This window comes from Helicoverpa zea, chromosome 8 (genome assembly GCF_022581195.2).
Source record: "Helicoverpa zea isolate HzStark_Cry1AcR chromosome 8, ilHelZeax1.1, whole genome shotgun sequence".
In the NCBI taxonomy this organism is placed as follows: Eukaryota; Metazoa; Arthropoda; class Insecta; order Lepidoptera; family Noctuidae; genus Helicoverpa; species Helicoverpa zea.
In genome coordinates, this window is record NC_061459.1 from 1,857,079 (window position 1) to 1,882,643 (window position 25,565).

At 38.6% G+C, this 25,565-nt stretch overlaps 1 protein-coding gene across 1 annotated transcript in view; it reads left to right on the forward strand.

The window, feature by feature from the left end:
• Positions 1–20,169, forward strand: part of LOC124632409 (proton-coupled amino acid transporter-like protein pathetic) — a 54,567-nt gene extending 34,398 nt beyond the window's left edge. Inside the window, exons 9-11 of the mRNA XM_047167241.1 lie at positions 7,869–8,035; positions 18,278–19,516; positions 19,722–20,169. Coding sequence (XP_047023197.1) covers positions 7,869–8,035; positions 18,278–18,558 — 448 coding nt within the window. The 3' untranslated portion in view covers positions 18,559–19,516; positions 19,722–20,169. The remainder of the gene's footprint in view (positions 1–7,868; positions 8,036–18,277; positions 19,517–19,721) is intronic.
• The last annotated feature ends 5,396 nt before the right edge of the window (positions 20,170–25,565 follow it).

Here is a 25,565-nt window from a genome sequence, read left to right on the forward strand (position 1 = left end):
GTTTTCAATTCACGAATAGTCGTAAATTCTAACTACCTACATAAAATTGTATAGCGGAATTTAACATACTAAGTCAAGATGCCTACAACCAATAAATAACACTGAACATCACTTAAATTGTAAAACAAAGGCTCTTTAACTACTCTTTAGTATTTAAGTAATTTTCTGTAGATTTGAATTGAAAATTACTTATATTGCATTTTCTTACGCACTCGTGGTTTCCTAATACTCTTACGCCATTTAATGTCTCTGAGTGTCTCCATTAATGTTTGAACCCAGTTTATGCTTCACTTGCAGTGGTCAGTTAGTAAATTACCCCTTTGAGCTCAGGCCCGCCGTAAGCGGGCGTGCAGGGCGTGCACCGCACGCGGGCGGCACGTCCTAGGGGGCGGCAAATCGAGCGACTTATCACGTAATATTTAAAAAATACAATATCTTTTTACCAATGATTTGATTTCAATATTTCCGAACACAGCAATAGCACTAAGAATATTACCTACTTACACTGCCCGTTTCAGTTGCATCTGTTGAAAGATCGTTTTCAAAATAAAGGGCACGATTTAGGGGGCGGCAAAATTAAACCATACGGCAAAATTAAACTATAATTACGTAATAAAAATATTTTAATGAAATTAGATGAGTAGATTAGCAATAAAATTTCAGAAAAAGCCGCCCTCGCTTTGGTCGTGTCCTGTCAATTTTGACGGGTTCATCCTTTGCATCCCCAAAAAAATTCGCGCTCGCTGCGATCGCGACTCCATGTCAGATATCACGATTTATCTTAGTTTAATTGTTGAGGCATTCAATTCCGAAAAAACATTTTTCGCGCACGTTCGTTATGGCTTTTTATGACATGTTTACTTCATGAAAACTCAAAAGAAAAAATCGCGCTCGCTTCCCTCGCGGCTTCGTATACATTTGCAGTTTGAACTTCATTTCTGTGCATAGCTTACTATTTGACTTTGCTTTGTTAATTTACAGTGGTTTTTATTTGTTTTGTGTCCTTAGACTGAAAAATTGTCGCGCTCGCTTCGCTCGCACTTCCTTACATATGGAGTGGGTTTTCTGCATTGACTTTTTCAACGGGAAACCCACCAAAAACCATAAATAACATTTTTTACTAAATTTAAACATTATCAAAGATATTTATTTCGTTACTTTGAGTTACCCATAATCTGTTTTAAGCACTTTGATATACATATGTTGGTAACTATTAATCATTTTTTTTTAATAAATAGGGGCCACTTGCACGAGGGCGCTGCATAAGATCATTTAAGGACATTACATTTGCAGACCATAAACTATAAAATTTGCGCGCTCGCTTCGCTCGTGCTTATTTACGATTACTTCTCCCTTCTTACATCGCACCAGGCGCACTACACAAAAGAGTTAAGTTTTTGTAATGATTTTGCTGCTTAGTTTTACACTTCGGTAAACAAATATAATTATTGTACCTGATTAAAATACGTATTTTATAATCTTAACGAAATTTTCTTTTTTTTTTTTTGACAAAACCCAGTATAATATGTAGTCGTAGGGCGGCATAATCAGTTTTGCACGCGGGCGAACTAACAACTAGCGGCGGGCCTGTTTGAGCTCTCTCCAATCAGAGTGTTTGTTGTCATTTGAAGAGGTTAGGCAAATACTATTCAGAAGCTCGTAGTTAAGTAATAGCCACCCGGGTCGATCGATCATAAGGTTAATGGTCCGTGAATGGGAGACCATCTTGTCATGATTTCGTTGAATTAACCTATCATAGCTATAGTTTGAAAGAACATAATTTTTAGCAGTCGTTACGGCTAGTCTGAAGTCCAGAAGCCCAAAAGTAATCTTAAAACGCGTAAAGGCACCTAAGATCTCAGAATTTTAATTGGCTGGTAGTTACAAGAGATCTCAATTAATATGCAGATGTATGGTAGAGAGCACAGTACATCGGCCAACTCAAAAGTTTTTCCGATAGTTATGTGTGTCACCTGTGAAGGTACATAAACTGAATTTCTCCAAAAGATATTCAGCATATTTTCAATTCTCACAAAAATCGTAAAGCAAGCAGCATCTGTCCTCTTATGTATTCCAAACGAATACGGAAGATTTATCCCAAAAACTCTGAGATCAAAAACTTCGTAATTATTTCTACGATCCTCGCTTCCAGTAGGTAAGTGAAACTAACTTCCTACTGGATTACGTGGGCAGTATATTTTTTCCAATTTCAGTACTTTTCTGTTGGTGAAGTAGATTCATACTTTTTCTCATGAGTAAGGTAGGAAATATGCGAAGCTATCTGTTATGATCTTTACTAACCTCTGCCCTTGGCTTCGTCTGCGTGGGTGAACTTGCGTATTCTATTAAACATACTTATATAATAAACGGGAAAGTTTGTATGTATGTATGGATATATATTAATGTTTTTTCTATTTCCGGCGAAAAGTATTTATTGGATGAATTGTAAAACATGAACGAACATGAATTTGAATAATGAAACTAGCTATAGCTTTCCAACAGTGAAAGATTTTTTCCAATAGGTTCAGTAGTTTCGAAGCCTTTAAGGGTGCATTAAAACAAACAAAACATGTTTCCTCTGTAATTTATTAGCTTAGATAACATAATGCACCTTTTACTCATGAGGGGGAATTCCTTGACACTAGTGAAACCGCAAGTGGAAGCTTTGATACATTAGTAAATATGTGTCAATTGTAAAATTAACTCAAGACACACACGAGGTTATTTTAAGCAGAGCATTCTTACCCTTTCCTTATCACATTATCCTTAACCTGATCCAATTAGGCAAACTTTTAGTCGGCCGATAGTTGATTTGGGCTCATAAACCAATATGAAGATGAATGAAAGTACACTTGTAACAACGATCAGGTATTTGTCACTTTGAATAAAATAAGGATTAAAAAAAACCTACTATCGGGCGAACAGTCGGCCGACTATTTAGTTTTCAGTGTGTCAGTAGCCTTTGTAATCTGTGCTGGTGTTGACTAACATACGGTTTCGACAGTCATGTGGGCCCTTTTGAACGTAGTGCGGAACATTACGCCCACGATTCGAGAGTGAGCTTTAAGGCGCGGCTCCACCGCGGTGCACGGAGAGGCTACGCACGTGTATTAAGCTTCGCTTTGTAAGAAAATGTATGTGGTTGTGTCCACTGCAACCCACGGAGAGGCTACGCATGAATTGACGTCATTGATACACGCGTGGCTTGCTCGAATAGGCGGTTACATAGCTCAACGCTGTCAACGTGGGTCTACGTTTCCACTGGAGTACACGAATAAGACCCACGACTATGTACAGCTCGGTTATCGCAGAGCAGTTGTTGTAAGCGATTACGTAGCTCAACGATGTCAGCGTTGGTCTACCCGTGCGCCGTGCCACGCTATACATAGTCGTGGGTCATATTCGTGTACTTCAGTGGAAACGTAGACCCACGTTGTCAAACAAATGAATACACGCAGCTAAAATGCGCCGCGTGTCCGTGCACAGCGTGCACTGCGGTGGAGCCGCGCCTTTAAAAGGCGCGGCTCCACCGCAGTGCTCCACCGCAGTGCGACTATGTATAGCGTGGCACGGCGCACGGGTAGACCCACGCTGACAGCGTTGAGCTACGTAACCGCTTATTCGAGCAAGCTATGCGTGTGTCAATTATCATCAATCTCACTTTCGGATTCATCGTCAGAAGAACTGTCTAGCAAAGTCAGTACCAATGCCATTCTATGAGTACCTCGAGAAACACGAAACGCGTCCGTTCCACAACGTGAATGACTGAAAACTGCTCTGCGATAACCGATCCAGTGGAAACGTAGACCCACGTTGACAGCGTTGAGCTATGTAACCGCCTATTCGAACAAGCCACGCGTGTATCAATGACGTCAATTCATGCGTAGCCTCTCCGTGGGTTGCAGTGGACACAACCACATACATTTTCTTACAAAGCGAAGCTTAATACACGTGCGTAGCCTCTCCGTGCACCGCGGTGGGCCCGCGCCTTTTCTGTAACGAAAATAACTTCAAACCGCGACTCTAATTTAGTCTGTTTCAGTTTCAATTTGGAGTACGAACATTGTGATTGAATTTGCTCTACATTTTGGTCGAAAAAATGCTTAAAATGTTTTCCAACTCTTATAAGAGTAACTTATAATTGTTTCCAGGTTATACCTGTATTTAGGTTCGGTTGATGTGCCTTGAAATTTTAACAAACTCCCTTTAATTATAATAATAGTGTGAAATCCTGAATATTATGGTTTTTTCATAGGTTTAGGAATATTGAACTTCAGAACCTAGCAAAAGGTTCTCAACGTAAGATATCTGTATTAATTGTAAAGTTGACCAATTTTTTTTTTAATTAATTAGTTTTAAAATAATGTCAAAAGATTCCTTATTGATAAGCTTACGAGTTCCATTTTCATTCTTATCTTCTTTCTAATCCCTCGAAAAGGGTCCCAAACATCTGATAAAATTGTACTAAATCAATCTCCTTTTTTCTAATCACCAATAACGTCCCAAGACCGCAAATCAACTAATCAGTATCTTAATTAAGAAATTCCAAGAAACTTTTCCTCAGTAATTCTATTAACACTCCGTAAATGACATAATGAACTGAAATTGGATAAACGCGGAACCCGAACGCGGAAACCTGATTTGAAATTAAATAAATAAGAAAGTTGCTTTATATAATTGTGGCGAGAATTTAGCTCTTATTACCTTCAATGGGTTCTTTAATTTGAAGCTCATAAAGTTATTTATATATTAGCTCATAGACTCATGATTGGGTATTTTGATCATCTTAAAAAGGTCACTGATAAAGCGTCTTAAAACAACACCATGTACGTTACAAGGCTAAATATACAGGTCTATTATTTAGAAAAAGTGTAAAGTAATCTCAAAATTATTTACCTAAAAAGTGAAAAAATATCTCTTAAAAAATTGCAGTATAGATAACTACGTACTTATTATAACCATCCTTTTCATCGCTATAGTCACGCAAAATAATCTCGGATTTCCTAATACAATACTATTAGGTACCCAACATATCAGTCACAAAGGTAGGGAACGGATCCCTTTGTCCTCGCTTTGTATTCGTGTTCTTCTCGAAGCACATGTGTTTGGTGCTCAAATATTAGCTATACACTTTAGAGGTGCACCTCTATGCTGACAGTACTCGTTGGTAGTGCAGTGTACTTGTGCACTAGCTTATGTAGTTTTAGGGTACAATAAATACGGAAAATATTGAAGATTTTATGGGAATTTTAGATGCGAAAAATGTTCGTTTTTATGCAGTAGTTACATTAATAGACTAGTAGTTTTCCCGCACAGGAATACACTGTACAGGAATAAAATAATGCCAATGTTACTCGGGAAGAGTGTAGCTTCCCAACAGTCTAACCAACAGTGAAAAACATTTTCAAATAAGTTCAGTAGTTCCGAAACCTTTAGAATACAAACAAATAAACAAAAAATCCTCTTTGTTAAATTACATTACTCGTAATTAATAGATAACTCTTAAAACATAAATAATGACTAATGAATAAAATAACTTTAATTGAGAGTCATTCTTTAAATCTAATCCCACGGGAATTTTAAAAGCAACAGAATTAACTTGTCTATTTACTGTTAGGTTCACAAAGTACCATTAACTTCATATCTGGCTTAGTACCAGATTCCGTGGAGATTAAAGTTTTCCTTGAAACGGCTTTCGACGCGAAAATGCATCTGGATAGGAAATTGGTTTAATTTTCTTGTCTCATAGTTAGGTATTATGTAAGTGAGTTTACGTTTTTCTTAACTATTTTTATCCTGAGCTTATAAAAAAGCGAGAAAAGGGATAGGATGATGTGATATTTACTTTGCGATAAAGAGCTACTGTATTGTGAACGGTAAAGTTAAAGACAAAGGATGATGGGTAAAATTGGCCGGTATATCCAATAAAAACCATTTGCATATCAAATGATAGCTTAGACCCTAAGCTTCATTTTTTGTTATGGGCACAACCTTGTAAACCACCGGAGAACGAAGATATGACACTTGATAGCATAGGACAGCCCATGGCTTTGAACCACTTCAGTGCGTATGGGAGGGATGTTTAAGTGCATTATTATTGTCAATCATTGTCAGAACGAGTCACAGAAGGTGTCTGTGCCCATATTTTCCAAGTTTATTGAAAAAAAAAAGATTATTTAGCAGGTAGTATTTACAACTTATGGTGTACGTATTTCGCCGTTCTGGTAAGTCTAACCGACATAACCAATGAAAATCAATTGCATATCAAATGATAGCTTATACCCTAAGCTTCATTTTTTGTTATGGGCACAACCTTGTTAACCACCGGAGAACGAAGATATGACACTTGATAGCATAGGACAGCCCATGGCCTTGAACCACTTCATTTTGTATGGGAGGGCTGTTAAGTGCTTTATATTATTGTCAATATCAGTCAGGACGTGTCACAGAAGGTGCATGTGTCCATATAAAAAAAGAAAACAGTTGGTGTAACTATTCCGCTGTTCCAGTGACTTTAACCGGCATAGCCAATAATATCCATTTGCACATGAAATGATAGCTTATACCCTAAAATTCAATTTTTGTTATGGGTGGAACATTGTTAACCACTGGGGAAAAAAGATATCAGTCCTGTAAGCCTACGACTGCCTAGTGAATTAAACTACATTGGCAGGGATATAAGGAAAACCTATCTTTTTATTACAAATAACGTAGCTTTTCCACCACTGAAAGATTTTTCAAATCAGTTCAGTCAAGTTCAGAGCCCATTTAATGCAAATACTTGTCGTGAGTACTTGCACAGACATCATCTAATGGCCAGGATAATATATCTTGCTTTGAAATATAATCCTGTGGAATTAGAGATGTGCTGGCATCAATCTATCATCATCAATGACTGTCGACTGTCCTGGCTAACAAGCCTGATGTGCCATATGATGAGAACTCTGTGAAATCTGACAAACAACTTAAATAACTTTATTCTACTGATTAAACCGGACTTGACCACCCGTTTGGTTACTATTTGTGCATCACTACATAGTATAAGACAAAGTCGCTTTTTCAGTCCTTTTATCCCTACGTCCCTATGAAAGCTTAACTCTTCCAAACTACGCAACAGATTTTGATGCAGTTTTTTAATATATTATTCTATTCAAAGATAGAGTGATTGAAGAGGAAGGTTTGTATGTGTAATAACATTCGTTAAATAGTGAGTAAATACTGTTTTCCCGTGCGAAGCTGGGGTGGGTCGCTACTTTTGTAATAATTCGACAACCCAGGGCCGACTATCCTGGTGCCGCAGAACGAGGATATGTTATCTCCAATAATGGAAATAATATACGGTGGTAGAAGTAAAAGTTTTTATGTTTTGTTTTGCTATTAAAACAATTATGCCTAGTTAAGACCGATTTTAATTGATAGTCTACCCTAGGCTTATTTAAATAAGTGATGAGTTGACGAAAATACATCATACAATGATTTTTCCTACTATGGATCTTATTTTAACATAAAAAAAAACGGTGCAAAAAGTATAAATCTTTTGTGCCCGACTGTACTTATTTCCGGTAGATTCTTGACATGAACTGTTTTATTTCAGTAACTGTAGGGTATAAGCAATAATCTAAAATACATTAGAACTTTATTGGTTATCAGGCCAGGGTTCATACAAAATTGCCCATCATCCTTTATGTATTTATGATTGTTTGTCTTCACGCCAATACTACTGGATGGATTTTGAAACTTACGCATCAAAATAACATACAACGCTATATTTTATCCCGGTACGGGCAGTAGTTCTCACGGTACGCGGGTGAAACCACGGGAAAACGGCTCGTTTGATATATTCTAAATTTTATTGTTTTTCTTCACAGTATTGCTCAAGTAGCCAAAGCCCTGATGGCCTTCGTGATATTCCTGTCCTTCGCCCTCCAGTTCTACGTGCCGATGGAAATGATCACCAGAAAGAGGAAAGGCAAGGAGTCCAAGTATGAGAACTTCGTGCAAATCGCCATCAGAACTGTCATGGTTACTGTTGCGGGTAAGACTGTTTGCTTTTATTAAAAAAAAGATGGCGATTTCTGACACTTACGAGAAATACTAGACATTTAAATAAAACTACTTTTACGGATTTTATCGCGCTTAAATTAATTTTATGTAATCCCAATCCCAACGTTTCGGATCCTTTACACCATCAATGGTCACGGGCAGACTCAAAACTTTTTCAAAAGAGTTCAATTGTAGCGTTCGATTTTTTTTCGGACTTATTTTTTTTTTTTTTCACTTATTCCATGCATAATCACATAAAGTATCCCAACTATACACACAGATAACTCCTACAGTATACATACTGCATACCTTACATACCTAAATACATAACTACTGCTCATTATCAAACAATTTCTTTGATCATGATGATGATGATGATGATGATGATGATGATGTCCTTCTAGCCGATTATCGGCTACGGCGGCTGTTCTCATGTAAGGAGTTTAGCCAACTACGCAGGACCTATTATAGTGCACGAGCATTTGCGCAGACACAGGTGCACTCACTATTCCTTAACTCTCATAGCCCGATGGGACGGTAATTCGACACGACCGGAGAGAGATCAGGCGCAGGACCGACATTTACGTACTCTCCGATGCACGGGTGTATCAATCACCAGCTTCCAGGCTCCGGGCTGCTTTGTGAAAGTCTTCTAAAACCCACAAAGCGATTTCGGCCCGACTCGGGAATCGAACCCGAGACCTCGTACTTAGCAATGTCGTGCGGTGTTCCGCAGGGGTCGGTACTGGGGCCGCTCTTGTGGAACATCGGCTACGACTGGGTGCTGCGCGCCGACCTCCCTAGCGGCGTCAGCGTGGTCTGCTACGCTGACGACACGCTGGTTCTGGCCCAAGGGAGGTCGCACCAGGAGGCGGCCGACATAATGACGCGCGGGGTTGCGACAGTCATCGAGAGGATCCAGCTGCTGGGCCTGGAGGTGGCCTTGCACAAATCCGAGGCCATGTGCTTTCATGGGCTTCGGAACGCGCCACCTTCAGGCTCCCAAGTCACGGTGGGAGGGGTTACCATCGGCGTCGAGAGGGCGATGAAATACCTGGGACTCGTCCTCGACGGCCGGTGGAACTTCGTCGAGCATTTCCGACGTTTGGGCCCCAAACTGGAGAAGGCAGGTGCTGCATTCAAGCGGCTCCTGCCCAACCTGGGAGGCCCAAACGCCCCCTGCCGTAAACTCTACGCGGGGGTCATGCGGTCCATGGCCCTTTACGGGGCCCCGGTATGGGCACGTTCGGTACGGCCGCGGGCTGTACACTACCTGAACGTGCCCCAAAGGGTGATATCCATTAGGCTAATCCGGGGGTACCGCACGATCTCCCGCGAAGCAGCTGGCCTACTTGCTGGACTGCCACCGTGGGATCTGGAGGCGAGGGTCTTCTTGCGCCTGTACGACTGGCGCGAGGAGGCTCAGCGCCGGGGGGAAACGGTAAGTCCCCTCTTTGAGGAGTGGCTCGGGAGGAGTCATGGCGCCCTCACGTACCGCATGACGCAGGTCCTCACCGGACACGGTTGTTTCGGGAGGTACCTGCACCGAATCGGTCGTGAGGAGGCGCCCGGGTGTCACCATTGTGCGGACAGCCCCGAGGACACGGTGGACCACACAGTCCAGGTGTGCCCCGCATGGGAGGGGCACCGCCGGGTCCTCGTCGAGGCTTTGGGCGGCGGCGACCTCTCGCGTCCGGCCCTGGTTCAGGCCATGGTCCGGGGCGAGAGGGAATGGGATGCCGTCGCCTCCTTCTGCGAAGCGGTCATGCTCGAGAAGGAGGAGGCGGAACGCCAGAGAGTTCGCACCTCTCATCCCGGCCGCCGCGCTGGACCAGGTAGACACCATGGGCGCCGGGTGTCGCGAGATGACTCCCGGCCACCGTAGGCGTGGGTCTGTGGGCGGTGAGTTCGGGTGGCTCATCGTCCCTCTGTCTGCTTAGACGACAGACCCGTGTCGACGGCGCGCGTTGTTCCACGCGCTCCTCAAAGAGATGTCAGCAACCCCAGCGGGGCCCAGCAGGGCCAAGGCCTGCCGGGGCTGCGGGTTGTTCGAAAGAGATACCGCGGCCCTAGTACATGATGATGATGATGTCCTCCTAGACGTTTCCGTCGACGGCGACATCCTGGCATATATCGGCAGTTTGGTTTCGTTCATGGGCTCGTACATGACTAGCGAAACCAAACTTTGCCTTGAACACGCGGTCACAAATAGCGCAGTAGAGTTGCCCTTGCGCATTGTAGGTGTAGTTATAGGAGGGCTTAGGGCGGGATTTTTGGAGCTGGCGTTTAGCGTCTAGGGCTTCAAGACGCCGCTGTTCAAAATCCTGTACGCTCTTATGAACAGTTCTGCGCCACTCAGGTCTTTGGGTCGCTAGTTGTTCCCATGAAGTTGGCGATAAGCCAACTGATCTTAGGTGCCGCTTTAGTACGTCCCTGTATCGCAAATATTGCCCTCCAGATTGGCGTTTGCCAGTACTAAGCTCAGAGTAAAAAACGGTCTTAGGCAATCTGGAGGACTCCATACGCACAAGGTGACCGCACCAGCGCAATTGTCCCTTCATCAGGAAACTCTCTATACCTGACATAGACGATCGACGGAGAACCTCCGTGTTGGAAATCCGATCTTGCCAGCGAATGCGAAGAATAGCTCGGAGACATTTAAGATGGAAGACGTCGAGGCGTTTGATGTCACCTTTGTAAAGGCACCAAGTCTCCGAGGCATACAAAAGCAAAGGGAGTATAATGGCTTTGTATACAGCTAGCTTAGTGACTAATTTGAGATCATGGGACTTCCATACACGGTGATTAAGTCCGCCAAATGCTGCTGCAGCCTTAGCGATCCTTGCAGATATATCAGACTCGAGACGGTTGTCGCTGCGTACGAGACTGCCAAGGTATCGAAAGGATCCCACTTCCTCCAGAGGTTTCCCGCTTAGGTAAACAGGCGTGTCGTCTGCAGATGTTTTTCTTGCAGGCTGTTTAAGAATCTGAGTCTTTGATGCGCTGATTACCAAGCCAAATTTGTGACACGATTCGTCCAGATAGTCAAGACATTCTTGAAGATCCTGGACACTGCTGGCCATAAGGCAGACATCATCAGCATATTGAATCTCCGCAACAGGAACCGTGGAGATCCTGCGTTTTGCTCGGAAGCGTGAGATGTCAAAGACGCTCTTGTCCATGCGGACATTGAGGATGATCTTATTCCTACATTTAACTAGAGCATCGCTCATTACCGCAGAGAAATAAATGGCAAAGAGTGTCGGTGCCATGACACAGCCTTGCTTGACGCCGCTTGTGACCGGGAACTGTTCCGTAAGTTTGTCCTCGTGGCGTACGCGTGCAAACATGCCTTCGTGAAATTGGCGTACTAAGTTAACAAATTTTGGTGGACACCCACGTTTTTCAAGGACAACCCATAAAGCGGACCTTGGAACCCGGTCAAAAGCTTTCTCTAGATCCACAAAACACAAATAGAGGTCACGATGCTGTTCAAGGCACTTTTCCTGAAGCTGTTTTAACACAAAAATAGCATCAACCGTGCCTCTATTTGGGCGAAAACCACACTGGCTTTCTGGCAGGAAGCTCTCAGCTAGCTTGACGAGGCGGCTATTGATGACATGCGCCAGTACCTTGCCAGCCGCAGATAGCAGGGCGATACCTCTGTAGCAACTACAGTCGGAAAGGTCACCTTTGCCCTTGTAGAGTTTGCTTATAAGAGCATCCTTCCAGTCCTGTGGAACTATTTCTGCGTCCCATATTTGCAACACAAGTTCAAACAGTCTGGTCTTAATATTTTTCCCGCCATATTTGTAAACTTCTGATGGAAGACTGTCATAACCTGGAGATTTGCCATTCTTTAAACGGTTTAGAGCATTATGGAATTCCTCATAGGATGGTGGAGTTTCGAGATCGGATGAAATCGGCAATGCATCAAGAGAATTGATGTAATTTAGATCCGCTCCTTGACTTCCAGGATTGAGCACTTCGTTGAAATGCTCCGCCCATCGAAGAAGAACTTCTGAGGGATCAGTCAGCTTGGTGGTCTTGTCGCGCGAATATACCGGGGCTGTTTTCTTACAACGGGGGCCATATATTGTTCTGAGGCTTTCGAAAAATCTAGCAGTTTGATTGGTATCTGCCAAACGTTGTAAGTCTTGGGCCTTAGCCAGCCACCATTCATTTTTCAATTCACGCACTTTTCTCTTAAGGACTTGATGAAGTGCATTGCGCTCTTGGTTACAGTGGGCACTTCTCAGAGAGCGTCGAAACTCTCCAACAAGTTGTCGTAATTCCGTATCAGAATCATCAAACCAGTCTTGATTCTTCTTTTGCACCTTACCAATAACCAGTTTTGAGACCTTGTGCAGGTTATCAGCGAAACAACGCCATTCAGCGTCAATTGTCGGATTGTCTACAGAGTCAGAGTCAGATGCAGTATTCCCAAATTTTTTGTCAAGTTCTTTTCTAATATCCACGTCCAGAACTAGTTTCGAAAACGCCAGCCTAGCTGGTATCTTATGTTCTGCTCTATGTGGAGGTTTGATATTGAGCCTCATTTTGCATCTGATAAGCCGATGATCCATCCAGCCCTGAGCACCTCGCATTGCTCTGGTAATAAGTACATCTTTTAGGTCATTCCTTCGGACTATGACATAATCAAGGAGGTGCCAGTGCCTTGAACGAGGATGCATCCAGGATGTTTTATATTTATCAGGCAACCGAAAAAACGTATTGGTTATGCTGAGTTCTAATTCTGCACATAAGGCAAGTAGGGCATAGCCATTAGAGTTGCATTTTCCAATGCCGTGCCTCCCAAGCACGTTTTTCCAGGCGAGATACTCTGTTCCGACACGCGCATTAAAGTCTCCGAGAAGAATAATCTTATCACATTGAGGGATGCTAAGGAGAACCATACGAAGATGGTCATAGAACTTCCGCTTTTCTTCATCAGAGCAGGTCATGGTTGGCGCGTAGACACTCACTAGGTGGACGAACTTCTTTGCTGATGTGTGAAGTCGAAGAGTAATGATTCTATCACTTAAGCCTTTCGGAGGTTCTATCAGGGAGCGGGCAATGCTGTTCTTAATCGCGAACCCAACGCCACTTGAAGCGCGTTCTGAAGAGGGTTTCCCTGACCAAAAGTAAGTGAATCCACCTAGTTCCTCGCAAAGTTCTCCACTGTCAGCTAGATGAGTTTCGCTTATTGCTGCAATGTCGATGTTGTATCGGGAGAGCTCACGAGCTATTAGCGCTGTCTTGCGCTCTGGGCAAATGTTGTTATCGTTGTCCAGAAGTGTTCTTACATTCCAAGCCGCTATATTGATTTTCTTATTGTATATTTGACTATTCTTTCGACCGCATTGATTGGTGACCAGACGGTCGCGGTTAACCATCTGGATAAAGGTGAGATGGGCTTTGTTTAGGCCACCTTTTCTAGGCCTCTCCCCGGATTGGGGAAAGCAGTGCTATCCCTAAATAGGGCTGCTTTGTCTTTGAACGAGCTGCCGAGTCAGTCCTCCCATCTCATCTGAGTCCCGAAACGACCATCACCGTCCAAACGCCTACGTGCAGAGAGCCAGCTAAAGACCGAGCTCACCCGCTCAATCCCCACCACCAGTCTCCATCGCCGCAGGGCTTTTAAATTCAGAGTTCAAGGATATTGCCAGGAGTCATCAGCGCGGGAATATATTATAGTGGGTAGGTATGTGCGCAGATACATACCCACTCTCTCGTCTCCTAGATCTTGTGTCCAGTGGATCGGATGACCGATACGACTAGACAGAAAGAGGAGATGCAGTGAATGGCCGCATGCCACTTTGTATCCTGACATACGCCCTACAAGCATATCACATATGCCTTGCTGCAACGCAACGATGGCCGGGTGAGTTGTCATACTGACAGAACCCGCCCATCGAACCGCTGCAGGCTTTACAAAATATAGGTGGAGGATCTGCCACTTTTGTGAATGGCCGCATGCCGCTGAAGGATCCTGACATGCGCCCTACAGGCATATCACAGGCCTTGCTGCAGCGCCACAATTGCCGGGTAACTTGCCATACTGGCGGGCCCGCCTCTTGAGCCGCTGCAGACTCTAAGCACTGTGTGGAGGATCAGCCACATAAAACTAAACTACAATGCGTAGTTATAGTTCCCCTTCACTGGGTTTAGCCCGTGGGTCGACACGGTTTACCAGGGCGTGGCCACTGTGTGCTTAACAAGTTTCTTGGAGCCACCAGTGAAGAGATTCATGAAGTATAAGCAGTACTTTGGACTAGCATCTAAGATAGATCGACCACTAGAGAGTTGGAAAAAAGAAGAAAAGACGGCACTGCAAGATACTCCACTTACGCCCTAAAAAACCCTAGTACATAAAAGGCCCGTACGACGACGTAGTAAAGGCCTATGACGGAACACGACGGTTTTTAGTCAGTAAGAGTCTGACACTCCCTCACCGCTGCTAACCCACAGCGGGAGGGGTCATTTGATGATTTTTGACGTCGGAAAAAAAAAAAAAAAAAAAAGACCTCGTACTTAGCAGCCGCACTAGCGACAGCTAGACCAACGAGGCAGTTACAATAGCAATAGGTGTACAATTCTCATCTTATACTATGTATTAACACCAATCGTCATAATAAAATTTTCTTAATACAAATTAAATTAAACAAACCTAATACAAATCATACACTGAATGATTTCTGCCAACTCCTATTGTATTTACGCATTTACAAGTCAAGGCAAACAGATGGAATTAAATACTCGTATTTATTATTATTATCAAAGTCCTATTGACACGCTAAAATGGCTTTTATACTAAGCCCTATTTGTTTACAAACAATTGAATACGAATTAACTGTGCTTTAGTGAATAATTGTCGAACAATGTGGGGCGATTAGTTAGCTCGAAGTGGATCAAAGCTATTTAATTCTGTTTTGTAAAACCGAGGTCCGAAAATCGGTCGGCTTTGCCAAAGTACAAGCATTTCCTGGTTGTTTAAATGTAGTTAGAAGTTCTTTTGTTTGATCTTTATTTGGTAATAGTAAGGAGTTTCAACTGTTTGAATTATAAAAATGATTTTAGATTTTAGCAATATCTTATGGGTGGCAGAAATTCAAAACGCTATTTGCTATTTAATGCTATTTAATTATGCTATTTAATAGTTATTAATAAAATGTTAAGATCGGTTTTATAAAAATACAAACTCAAACGGTGTGGTTCCAAGAAGAAAAAAATGGCTTATGTTTAAATGATCACCAGATATAGTAACAAATAGCAGACAAAAATAGTAAATGATCACCAAAATGAAACTCGCATTTTAATGTAAAACTATCACCAAAGTTTTAACACTTTGCTATCCTATTTAAGTGAAATTACTCCAAAATAAATCATGCGTAAGCCAAAAATAGTAAACGATCACCAAAATTAAACCACCATTTTAAAGTAAGATTACAACCAAAGTTTTTAAATTCTGCTATCCTATTTAAGCAAAATGAGTCCAAATAAATCATTGTTATCCCAAAAGTAGTAAATGATCACCAAAAGTAGTAAATGATCATCAAAATTATACCAGATATATTATATCAAAATGATAATCAAAGTTTTTACATCTTGCTATCCTGTTTAAATAAACTGACTCCAAAAAAATAAGTTCGGCCTGATACAATAAATGTAATAACATTATGGGGACCCTTTTCCTGCTCTAGGGTGGAAAATTGTCTATTGCATGCCTCTAAACAGTGCGATAAGAGTGTGTTTTCGAGGGAGTGTATTGAGAAACACATTCTTCTTCTTCTTTCTCCTGCCCTGTTCTCAATTTTACTTGGGGTCGGCGCAATATGTCATTTTCTTCCATTTTCCCCTGTCACTCGTCATACTGACACTCACGCATGCATTGCAAGCCGGACACATAACTTAATATGGCATCATAATACTTTATTTGGTAATAAGCCTACATTTTATGGCAATCACAGTGACTTATTTAGGCAAAAATAATACATTAATTTGGTCGTCAAGAGTTGGTGATCATTTACTAAATTTGGTGGTCGAATACAATTTAAAGTGAAGTCGTGACTAAAATAGCTGGTACTATTACATTTTTAGACTTTATTTTTCTGGTGTTCAGTAGATATTTCTGGTTACAAAACTTAGGGTATCAAAGCATTTTATGGTGGTCATTATATTTGTTCCCGAAAAAAATAATTGAAAGCCAAGCAAGAATTCAATTGCACATTATTTGTGATAATTTTATTCAATGTATTCTGACGTAAGTGAAATTTAATAAAAGATAAAAATAGGTTATTTTATTCGCCAGATGTTTGCCTATTTGCGAGGTAAAGTGGAGTTCTTTGAATTCTCAATTTGTAATAACTTCTTTTAAATTCGTAATAGGCGTTGCTTGCGTATTTACTCCAAACACACTCCAAATGTAGGTAAAGTGCGTATTTTCTAAACTGTAATAACCTTATACAAGGTGTTGATTTGCATTTGTGCCATGCTTCAGGAGGAGGACATAAAATACGTAAATAATCGATTGGAATTACAGTGGACGCGAAATAGCTAATATGTACTGCTTTTTTTGTCATTGTAATGTCGTAGTATTTCAGAAGGCATCCAATTTTATGAATGTAAATTATGAATAATCATTGCGTATGCTTTGTGTTTGCGTTTGTGTGAGGGCGCAGCACGGTTTTAAGGCCAGTAATACACGCGTCAAGTTCAAATACGGCTAGATGACATTGACGGAATTCCGAAAAAAAAAATACGTACCATATTTTTGTTGATTTGGGTCGAGAATCATTAGCACAATTACGTCCTTGAATATGGCACGGTTGCAAATCAACAGCTTGTATTAATGAAAATACACCGATGTACCGATCTCATTTCACTCTATCTATTGGTCTAGTTCCAGTTAGTTGTTTCTAAGTTTATCATCAACCGAGGGATAGCGGAGTGAAGTAGGTACTTTGTTTTAAATTATTTAGAAAGCGATAGAAGGTAATAGGCCGAGAAGCCAGTTCATCATTATTTATTTACCATCTTAAAGACCTGAAGGCCTCCTTAAACATTTAAATAGAATAATGCATTGGCACCGCCATTAATTCCAAATGAAGGTTTATGTACACATAAATTTTAATTCAATTTATGGGCCCTGTATTGTTTGTTTTTAGAAAACAGAATTCAGCAATTGGATGTTAATATAAACGGGCAAATACCTACTCTTGGAAAATATTCCTCGCAGTATTATATTTCAAGCTTTCTCCATTCCTCTTTTATGTGACCTTCCGAAGCTTACAGGCCAATATGGGTTTAATAATTACTTGTGTTCGAGAATTTGAAATAAATAAAATGGGTATTTTATTTGCTGGCAGTTGTAGGGGTCACTATTATTCCGGACTCCTGTTCTTCGTATAATGCCATATTATTTTTGCTCAAATGTATTTCTGATTAGATGTTGAGAAAAGCAAAATTATATGAAGAGATATTAATTGTGTTTTTGCCATACTTAATGTTAAGAGATAACAAGGGGATGCATTGTCAACTGTTTTTTATATCTGTTCAAGCAATAAAAAGTTTGATAAAATAAACACAGCATACGATAAAAATGTAAACAAAAATGAATCCTAAATAATTAAACAAAAAACAGTTCAATACAAATAGGTACGTTGGTAATTGGAAGAGAAAAAATACATATGAAAACTTAATACATGATGGATGAAGTATGGAATTTGATGCCTAACGTTCTTTCAACTGAGAGTAAAAAAACCAGAGAATACTAAAATCGTTCTTTCGTGGAAACCATTTAAGCGGCTTAGTCGTGAGAACGTCATGAATGGACAGAGATACATTTTTAAGTTCATATCTCTTTGACGTTCAAAACTGTGGGACTTTAAATTGGGAATTATGTTTTTTGATGAAAAAATAACGTAGATAAGGTTCTTTTATTTATTCTAAAAAATCTGTTGCTATAAGCAGTTTGCAAAAAAACCTGAGAATAAACATAGCATATACATGTAACATAAATAGATATACCTAGCATATAACATAAAAATGAAATTTTGGAACTTGCAACAAACTTTGTAAATAAAGTCCAAAAAATATTGAGTCTGTCACTGGCCTTTTCTCACACAGAGAATGGTCTTTCCAATATTTTTTTTTTCACTTTCCACGAACGTGGTAATCTAACAGATCATACTGTTATTTATATTTTACTTTACATTATTCATTATCTTTCCAGTGGCCATCGCAGCAGCATTCCCCAACTTGGAACTAGTCATCAGCTTCGTTGGAGCAGTGTTCTTCTCAACTCTAGGCCTCCTCATCCCAGCAGTCGTCGACACAGTGTACCACTGGGACACGGGCCTAGGCCCCTTCAACTATGTCCTCTGGAAAAACCTTCTTATTGGAATCATTTCCATTATAGCATTAGTCTCTGGAGCGTACGTGTCTGTTCAGGGTATGATTGAAGACTTTGGCAGCAGTAGTCATGAAACATTTGATAATGCTACACTGACATAATTTGTTTGACATAAAAGTATTTTAATGTTTTTTGAGGAGTATTAAGTGGTGCTGTTCTTTAGCAAATCTTTTATTAGTCAAGACATAGATTAATCGTCGTAGATGCGACAGATTTTTGCCTACCATAATGCAATCGTTTTATGTTTTCACAATTTTTATTTTTCTACAATTTGCACTATGCAGTCGAGACTAAGTACATTAATATTTTTGCATTTTGAAGTTTTTAGAAATGAATGAGGACTACCCATTGTGCCTAGGTACTCTATTTAATGTAAGCTCACTTAGATACTTTTCATTTATTATAATTAATCTTTTACAATTTTTTGAAGTTAATAGTTTCAGTTTGTTGAATCCATCTTCAAAGTTTTAGAACTAAGTAGTATAGAAATAAACACAAAACACGAAATGATTAATAAATACTACTATCTAGTAAAAATAAGCTTATAAATAATATGGTTGTGTAATATTTTACTTTGTCTAAGCAGTTACCAGTGGTTTAAAGAAAAAGTACAAATGTAATAATTTTTAAGAATTTTGTTTAGGAGTAGATTTTTTTTTTAATATCGTAAATACTTAACGTCTGAATATATCTGACGTCTGAAAATATTTTCTAAATGTATCTTGTGTTATAATATTGTCCCAATATAACTAACGTCTGAAAATATCGTCTGAATATACTAAACGTCTGAAAATGTCGTCTGAATATACTAAACGTCTGAAAATGTCGTCTGAATTTACCTAACGTCGTTTTAATAAGTGTAGTTAGTAGTAGTAGTTATAGTTAGATAGGTTCTGTTCTTAGAATTAGTTCATAGTGAAATATTTATATTTAATTATAACTTATGTTCCCAGGAGTTACTTTTGTATATCATGTTAGAATTATTTTCACTATATTTTAAAAATTGGTAATGTGAAGATCGATTAACTCATGAAAAAAAAAGCTTTCATCAAATCGTGTGGGTGGACCCAAAATATTGTGGATTTATATTAAATATTTTATGGATACCCTATTATACCATACGGCCAGACGTGGATGACAAAATCGAGAAATGTTGACGATTTAACGATCTGGTAAATTAACATGAACATTTCATGAAACGCAACCATTTCATGAAATGCTCAAGCTTTTCATGAAGTGGTCAATTCTACGATATGGCTACGACATATATACCTCTAAATGAATATATCTTTACAAAGCTTGAAAACAAATACTTATCATGAAAATCATCATATTTATCAATCAAATTAATGTTCTGAAAAACGAAATAAGACACTTTGATAAAATTGAAAGTAATTTTTGCTTTGTCATGTTAAAACCATTTATTAAAGTTTGATTAATTACGTTATGCCAATATCTGTATTGTTGTATTTCAAATTTATTTTTATTTTGTTTCCTTAATTCACTAATGGTTTCATAAATTATTGTTAATAATGTAGGAAAATCAACACGGAATTTTTAATTTCAAAATTCCTGTCATGAAAATTGTAAATTCTTTCCGCATTCCAATCAGTCTTTATCGTAAAAATATAATTAAAAAACTATGTGGTAGAAAAAAATACGTGTATATAGACAAAGTAGTGAAATGTACAATACAAAATGGCTTTTACTTATTATGTCTACTTATTTCAATATTTTCCCTTCCAAAAAAAACCGAAATACTCGAAAGCCTAGTTTTGCATTTTTTTAAAGCATCCCCCCAAACTTAATTCCGAATACTTTTTTTGTGATGGTATATTTTTTTAATGTATGATTAACGCTCAATCCTTCTCTGAGTGAGAGGTGGCCTGAGCCCAGCAGTGGGACGATAAGAAAAAAAAAATGCTGTAACTGTGTTATTTCAGAACTATTTGCTGCCTAAAAATATACTTACTCAACTATTATTTTAAACTGCTACTGAATATAATATTGGCAATGCTTCAATAAAGTAAATTATAGCTATTCTTTCTGTTAGCTCAAAAGCAATCCGATAGAAGAAATAACATATAAGCGGATTGAAAATACAAGAAATCGTATTGAGAAACAACGGAGACCAAAAAGCCATTAAAAACAATCTATTTCAATTATTTTTATTTTCTAAAATGGCAACGGTAAGTTACACAAAGGGATATTTATTGCGGTTGTTGCCTTTTAGAGCTCCGTACCTTAAAAATGCTATTACCATGCCACTTTTCACGTTTTGTAGGTCTTCAGGAAATAAATTAAACCTTTTGAAATACGATTTGTAGAGAGAAGCTAAAAAAATGAAATTGTGTTTGCTCATTAATATAATCTCGCTACAATTGTTTTGGTTAGAAATACACATCAAATGTAGCCTTACTCAATTCATAGGATAACTAAAAAGAAAATACTTTTCGTATAATAATTATTACTTACCATATATTCGGTGTTCGGTAGATCACGTTGCTCGATCAAGAGAATCTATTTACAATTATATTATTCTTTAATGCCGCGAAGCTACAGAACCCATCCTGTTGAGACGATCTAACACTTGACTGGTATTTCAAAGTTCCTGCAAAAGACATTATATTTCTTATCCTCCTACATTCCTATTCTATAATACAGACACAGCAGACACTATAACGGCTAAGCAATAAAATTTAATCATTGAATGAATGTGTTTTACTTATGGTAGGTACATGAAACATTTTATATTTAAACTTACAAGACAGTCGGGGGTGAAATAAAAAAGATTTATTTCTATTCGGCTGTACCTTTGTTCGCTTGAATTTTGGCCTTATTTAGGTCATCGTCACCATCATCGTCCTTATGAACTCTCTTCATGTGTTATCCCTATGTACTCCTCTTATGTACTCCTCCTATGTACCCTCTTATGTACTCTCTTATGTACTCCTCCTATGTACCCTCTTATGTACTCTCTTATGTACTCCTCTTATGTACTCCTTTTATGTACTCTCTTGTGTACTCCTTTTATGTACTCCCTTATGTACTCTCTTATGTACTCTTTAATATACTCCCTTATGTACTCTCTTATGTACTCCTTTTATGTACTCCCTTATGTACTCTCTTATGTACTCCTTTTATATACTCTCTTATGTACTCCTCTTATGTACTCTCCAATGTACTTCTCTTATGTACTCTCTTATGTACTCTGTTATGTACTCTTATGTACTCTCTTATGTACTTCTCTTGTGTACTCTCTTATGTACTTTTATGTACTCCTTTTATGTACTCTCTTATGTACTCTTATGTACTCCTCTTATGTATTCTTTTATACAGGAACGAATTTTATCCAGTGCGCTAACTTTGTCAACTTATAGTTAAATAAGTTTTATAGATACGTATATTTTTATTTAATCGTGTTTTAATACAAAAAAGAAAAGTTATTGATATCCAAAGATGTTTATTTTGTAACCGATTGTACGGTCACACACAGTCGACATGGTCGGCACGGCGGCAACGCGAAATCGGTTTACTGACGCGAGCGCTGCTTCAAGCGCGTAAGAATAGTTGGTATCCATAATTTGCTGATTTTTGGGCGGACAAAAGAATGAAAAATTTTTTTTTACTGATGATGCAGATATGTTCTGTTAATGATTCTGGACCACCAGTTTTTTTTTGTGCACTGTTTAAAATTCATTCCTGTATACTCCCTTATGTACTCTCTTATGTACTCCCTTATGTACTCTCTTATATACTTCTATTATGTACTTCTCTTATGTACTCTCTTATGTACTCTTTTATATACTCCCTTGTGTACCCTCTTATGTACTTTCTTATGTACTCCTCTTATGTACTCCTCTTATGTACTCTCTTATGTACTCCTCTTAATACTCTCTTATGTACTCCTCTTATGTACTCCTCTTATGTACTCTGTTATGTACTCTCTTATGTACTCCTCTTATGTACTCTCTTATGTACTCTGTTATGTACTCTCTTATGTACTCTTTTATATACTCCCTTATGTTCTCTCTTATGTACTCCTTTTATTTAGTCTTTTATGTACTCCCTTATGTACTCTCTTATATACTTCTATTATGTACTTCTCTTATGTACTCTCTTATGTACTCTTTTATATACTCCCTTGTGTACCCTCTTATGTACTTTCTTATGTACTCCTCTTATGTACTCCTCTTATGTACTCTCTTATGTACTCTCTTATGTACTCCTCTTAATACTCTCTTATGTACTCTCTTATGTACTCCTCTTATGTACTCTCTTATGTACTCTGTTATGTACTCTCTTATGTACTCTGTTACGTACTCTTTTATATACTCCCTTATGTACTCCTTCTTATGTACTCCTCTTATGTATTCTCCTATGTACTCCTCTTATGTACTCCTCTTATGTACTCTCTTATGTACTCTCTTATGTACTCCTCTTATATACTCTCTTATGTACTCTGTTATGTACTCTCTTATGTACTCCTCTTATGTACTCTCTTATGTACTCTGTTATGTACTCTCTTATGTACTCTGTTATGTACTCTTTTATATACTCTCTTATGTACTCCTTTTATATACTCTCTTATGTAGTCCTCTTATGTACTCCTCTTATGTACTTTCTTATGTACACTTATGTACTCCTCTTATGTACTCCTCTTATGTACCCTCTTATGTACTCTTTTATATACTTCCTTGTGTTCTCTCTTATGTACTCTTATGTACTCCTTTTATTTAGTCTTTTATGTACTCCCTTATATGCTCTCTTATATACTTCTTTTATGTACTCCCTTATGTACTCTGTTATGTACTCCTTTTATATACTCCCTTATGTACTCTCTTACGTACTCCTTTTATATACTCCCTTATGTTCTCTCTTATGTACTCCTTTATGTACTCTCTTATGTACTCTCTTATGTACTCCTCTTATGTACTCTGTTATGTACTCTCTTATGTACTCTGTTACGTACTCTTTTATATACTCCCTTATGTACTCCTTCTTATGTACTCCTCTTATGTATTCTCCTATGTACTCCTCTTATGTACTCCTCTTATGTACTCCTTTATGTACTCTCTTATGTACTCTCTTATGTACTCCTCTTATATACTCTCTTATGTACTATTTTATGTACTCCCTTATGTACTCTGTTATGTACTCTTTTATATACACCCTTATGTGCTCTCTTATGTACTCCTTTTATGTACTCTCTTATGTACCCCTTTTATGTACTCTTATGTACTCCTCTTATGTACTCCTCCTATGTACCCTCTTATGTACTCCTCTTATGTACCCTCTTATGTACTTTCTTATGTACTCCTTTTATGTACTCTTATGTACTCCTCTTATGTACTCCTCCTATGTACCCTCTTATGTACTCTCTTATGTACTACTCTTATGTACTCTCTTATGTGCTCCTTTTATGTACTCTCTTATGTAGTCCTCTTATGTACTCCTCTTATGTACCCTCTTATGTACTTTCTTATGTACTCCTTTTATGTACTCTTATGTACTCCTCTTATGTACTCCTCCTATGAACCCTCTTATGTACTCTCTTATGTACTCTTTTATATACTCCCTTATGTACTCTCTTATGTACTCCTCTTATGTACTCTTATGTACTCCTTCTTATGTACTCCTCTTATGTATTCTCCTATGTACTCCTCTTATGTACTCCTCTTATGTACTCTCTTATGTACTCTCTTATGTACTCCTCTTATATACTCTCTTATGTACTCTGTTATGTACTCTCTTATGTACTCCTCTTATGTACTCTCTTATGTACTCTGTTATGTACTCTCTTATGTACTCTGTTATGTACTCTTTTATATACTCTCTTATGTACTCCTTTTATATACTCTCTTATGTAGTCCTCTTATGTACCTTCTTATATACTCTCTTATGTACTCCTCTTATGTACTCTCTTATGTACTCTCTTATGTACTAAATTATTTATCTTTTATTCTATTTTGCAATTCGTAAACTATATTGACTGTAACCTATTGCAAATGATAGGAATACCTGTATTCAGCTCTAGTCGAGTTACGCCAAATGACTTTACATTAATTCAGACTTCTCTTTAAATCGGCCGTGGACGCCATCAGCCGTTAAAGGGCTCTACGAAATCAAAATGAAAGAAAAATGTTTAAGTTCTAATGAAAACTTGATTGCTTGAGGGAGAAAGCCTAATCACATGCTAACATCATTATTATCAGGCTTACGACCGCAAAACACATCCTATAGAAAAAAGTCATTTAACCACTTGAAAACCTCTGAAAAAAATACGCATCATTTTAAAAAACAACATCGTACACAACAAAGGTAATATTTCTAAAGTCGTTTACTACTTGTTGTATTTATATTTCGGAAAGTCTGGGGAGGAAAAATAGCTTGCTGTTAGTTTATACAAACCGTTTTGTTAAAGTACCTTCTTCTACGACGCCTCAAGCTTTTACTCAAGTCAAATTTAAAGTTTAAGAAAACTTAGGGACTGTTTAATCTGCGGTATTCTACAGTTTTATATGGATCCTGAGGGAATTGGATACACATTTTGCGCAACCGTATGAAAAATTCCATTCTGCATGAGGATTTTTTTGTCATTTTACATTGGCTGTTGTTTATTTTTAGCCTTACCTAGACTTGGAAGAAGTACGAAACCGCATTAGCCAGTTATGGTAAATGACCCTCTTGCCTTCTCTCTATGAAAAGCGACCTGCACAGGGACTGTAAGAAAGTTTGATGTTGTATCAAAAGGGGTTCCATTGGGAAATATGTAATAAGATACTCGTAGAGTTTTGAATACCGTTATAAATATACATTAAACAGTGGTTATATAATTTTTATTTCAAAACCTTAGAACACTCAAGGTATAGGCATTGGGAAGAAACAAGGAAACCAAAATTGTTTTGAGTACAATCAAAAATAAATTCAGGAAAAGAAGGCAATTAAAGAAAAATTACAACAAATGGTTTTACTTCAAGTTAAAGAGAGTCTTTCTAACTTTCCTGAAAACCGACAATGAGTGTTTATTAGGAATTTTCTCTCTTAATATAACTTAACGTAAAATTATTGTGAAGATGATGAGTATCGTTAACAAGTTTTCTTAATA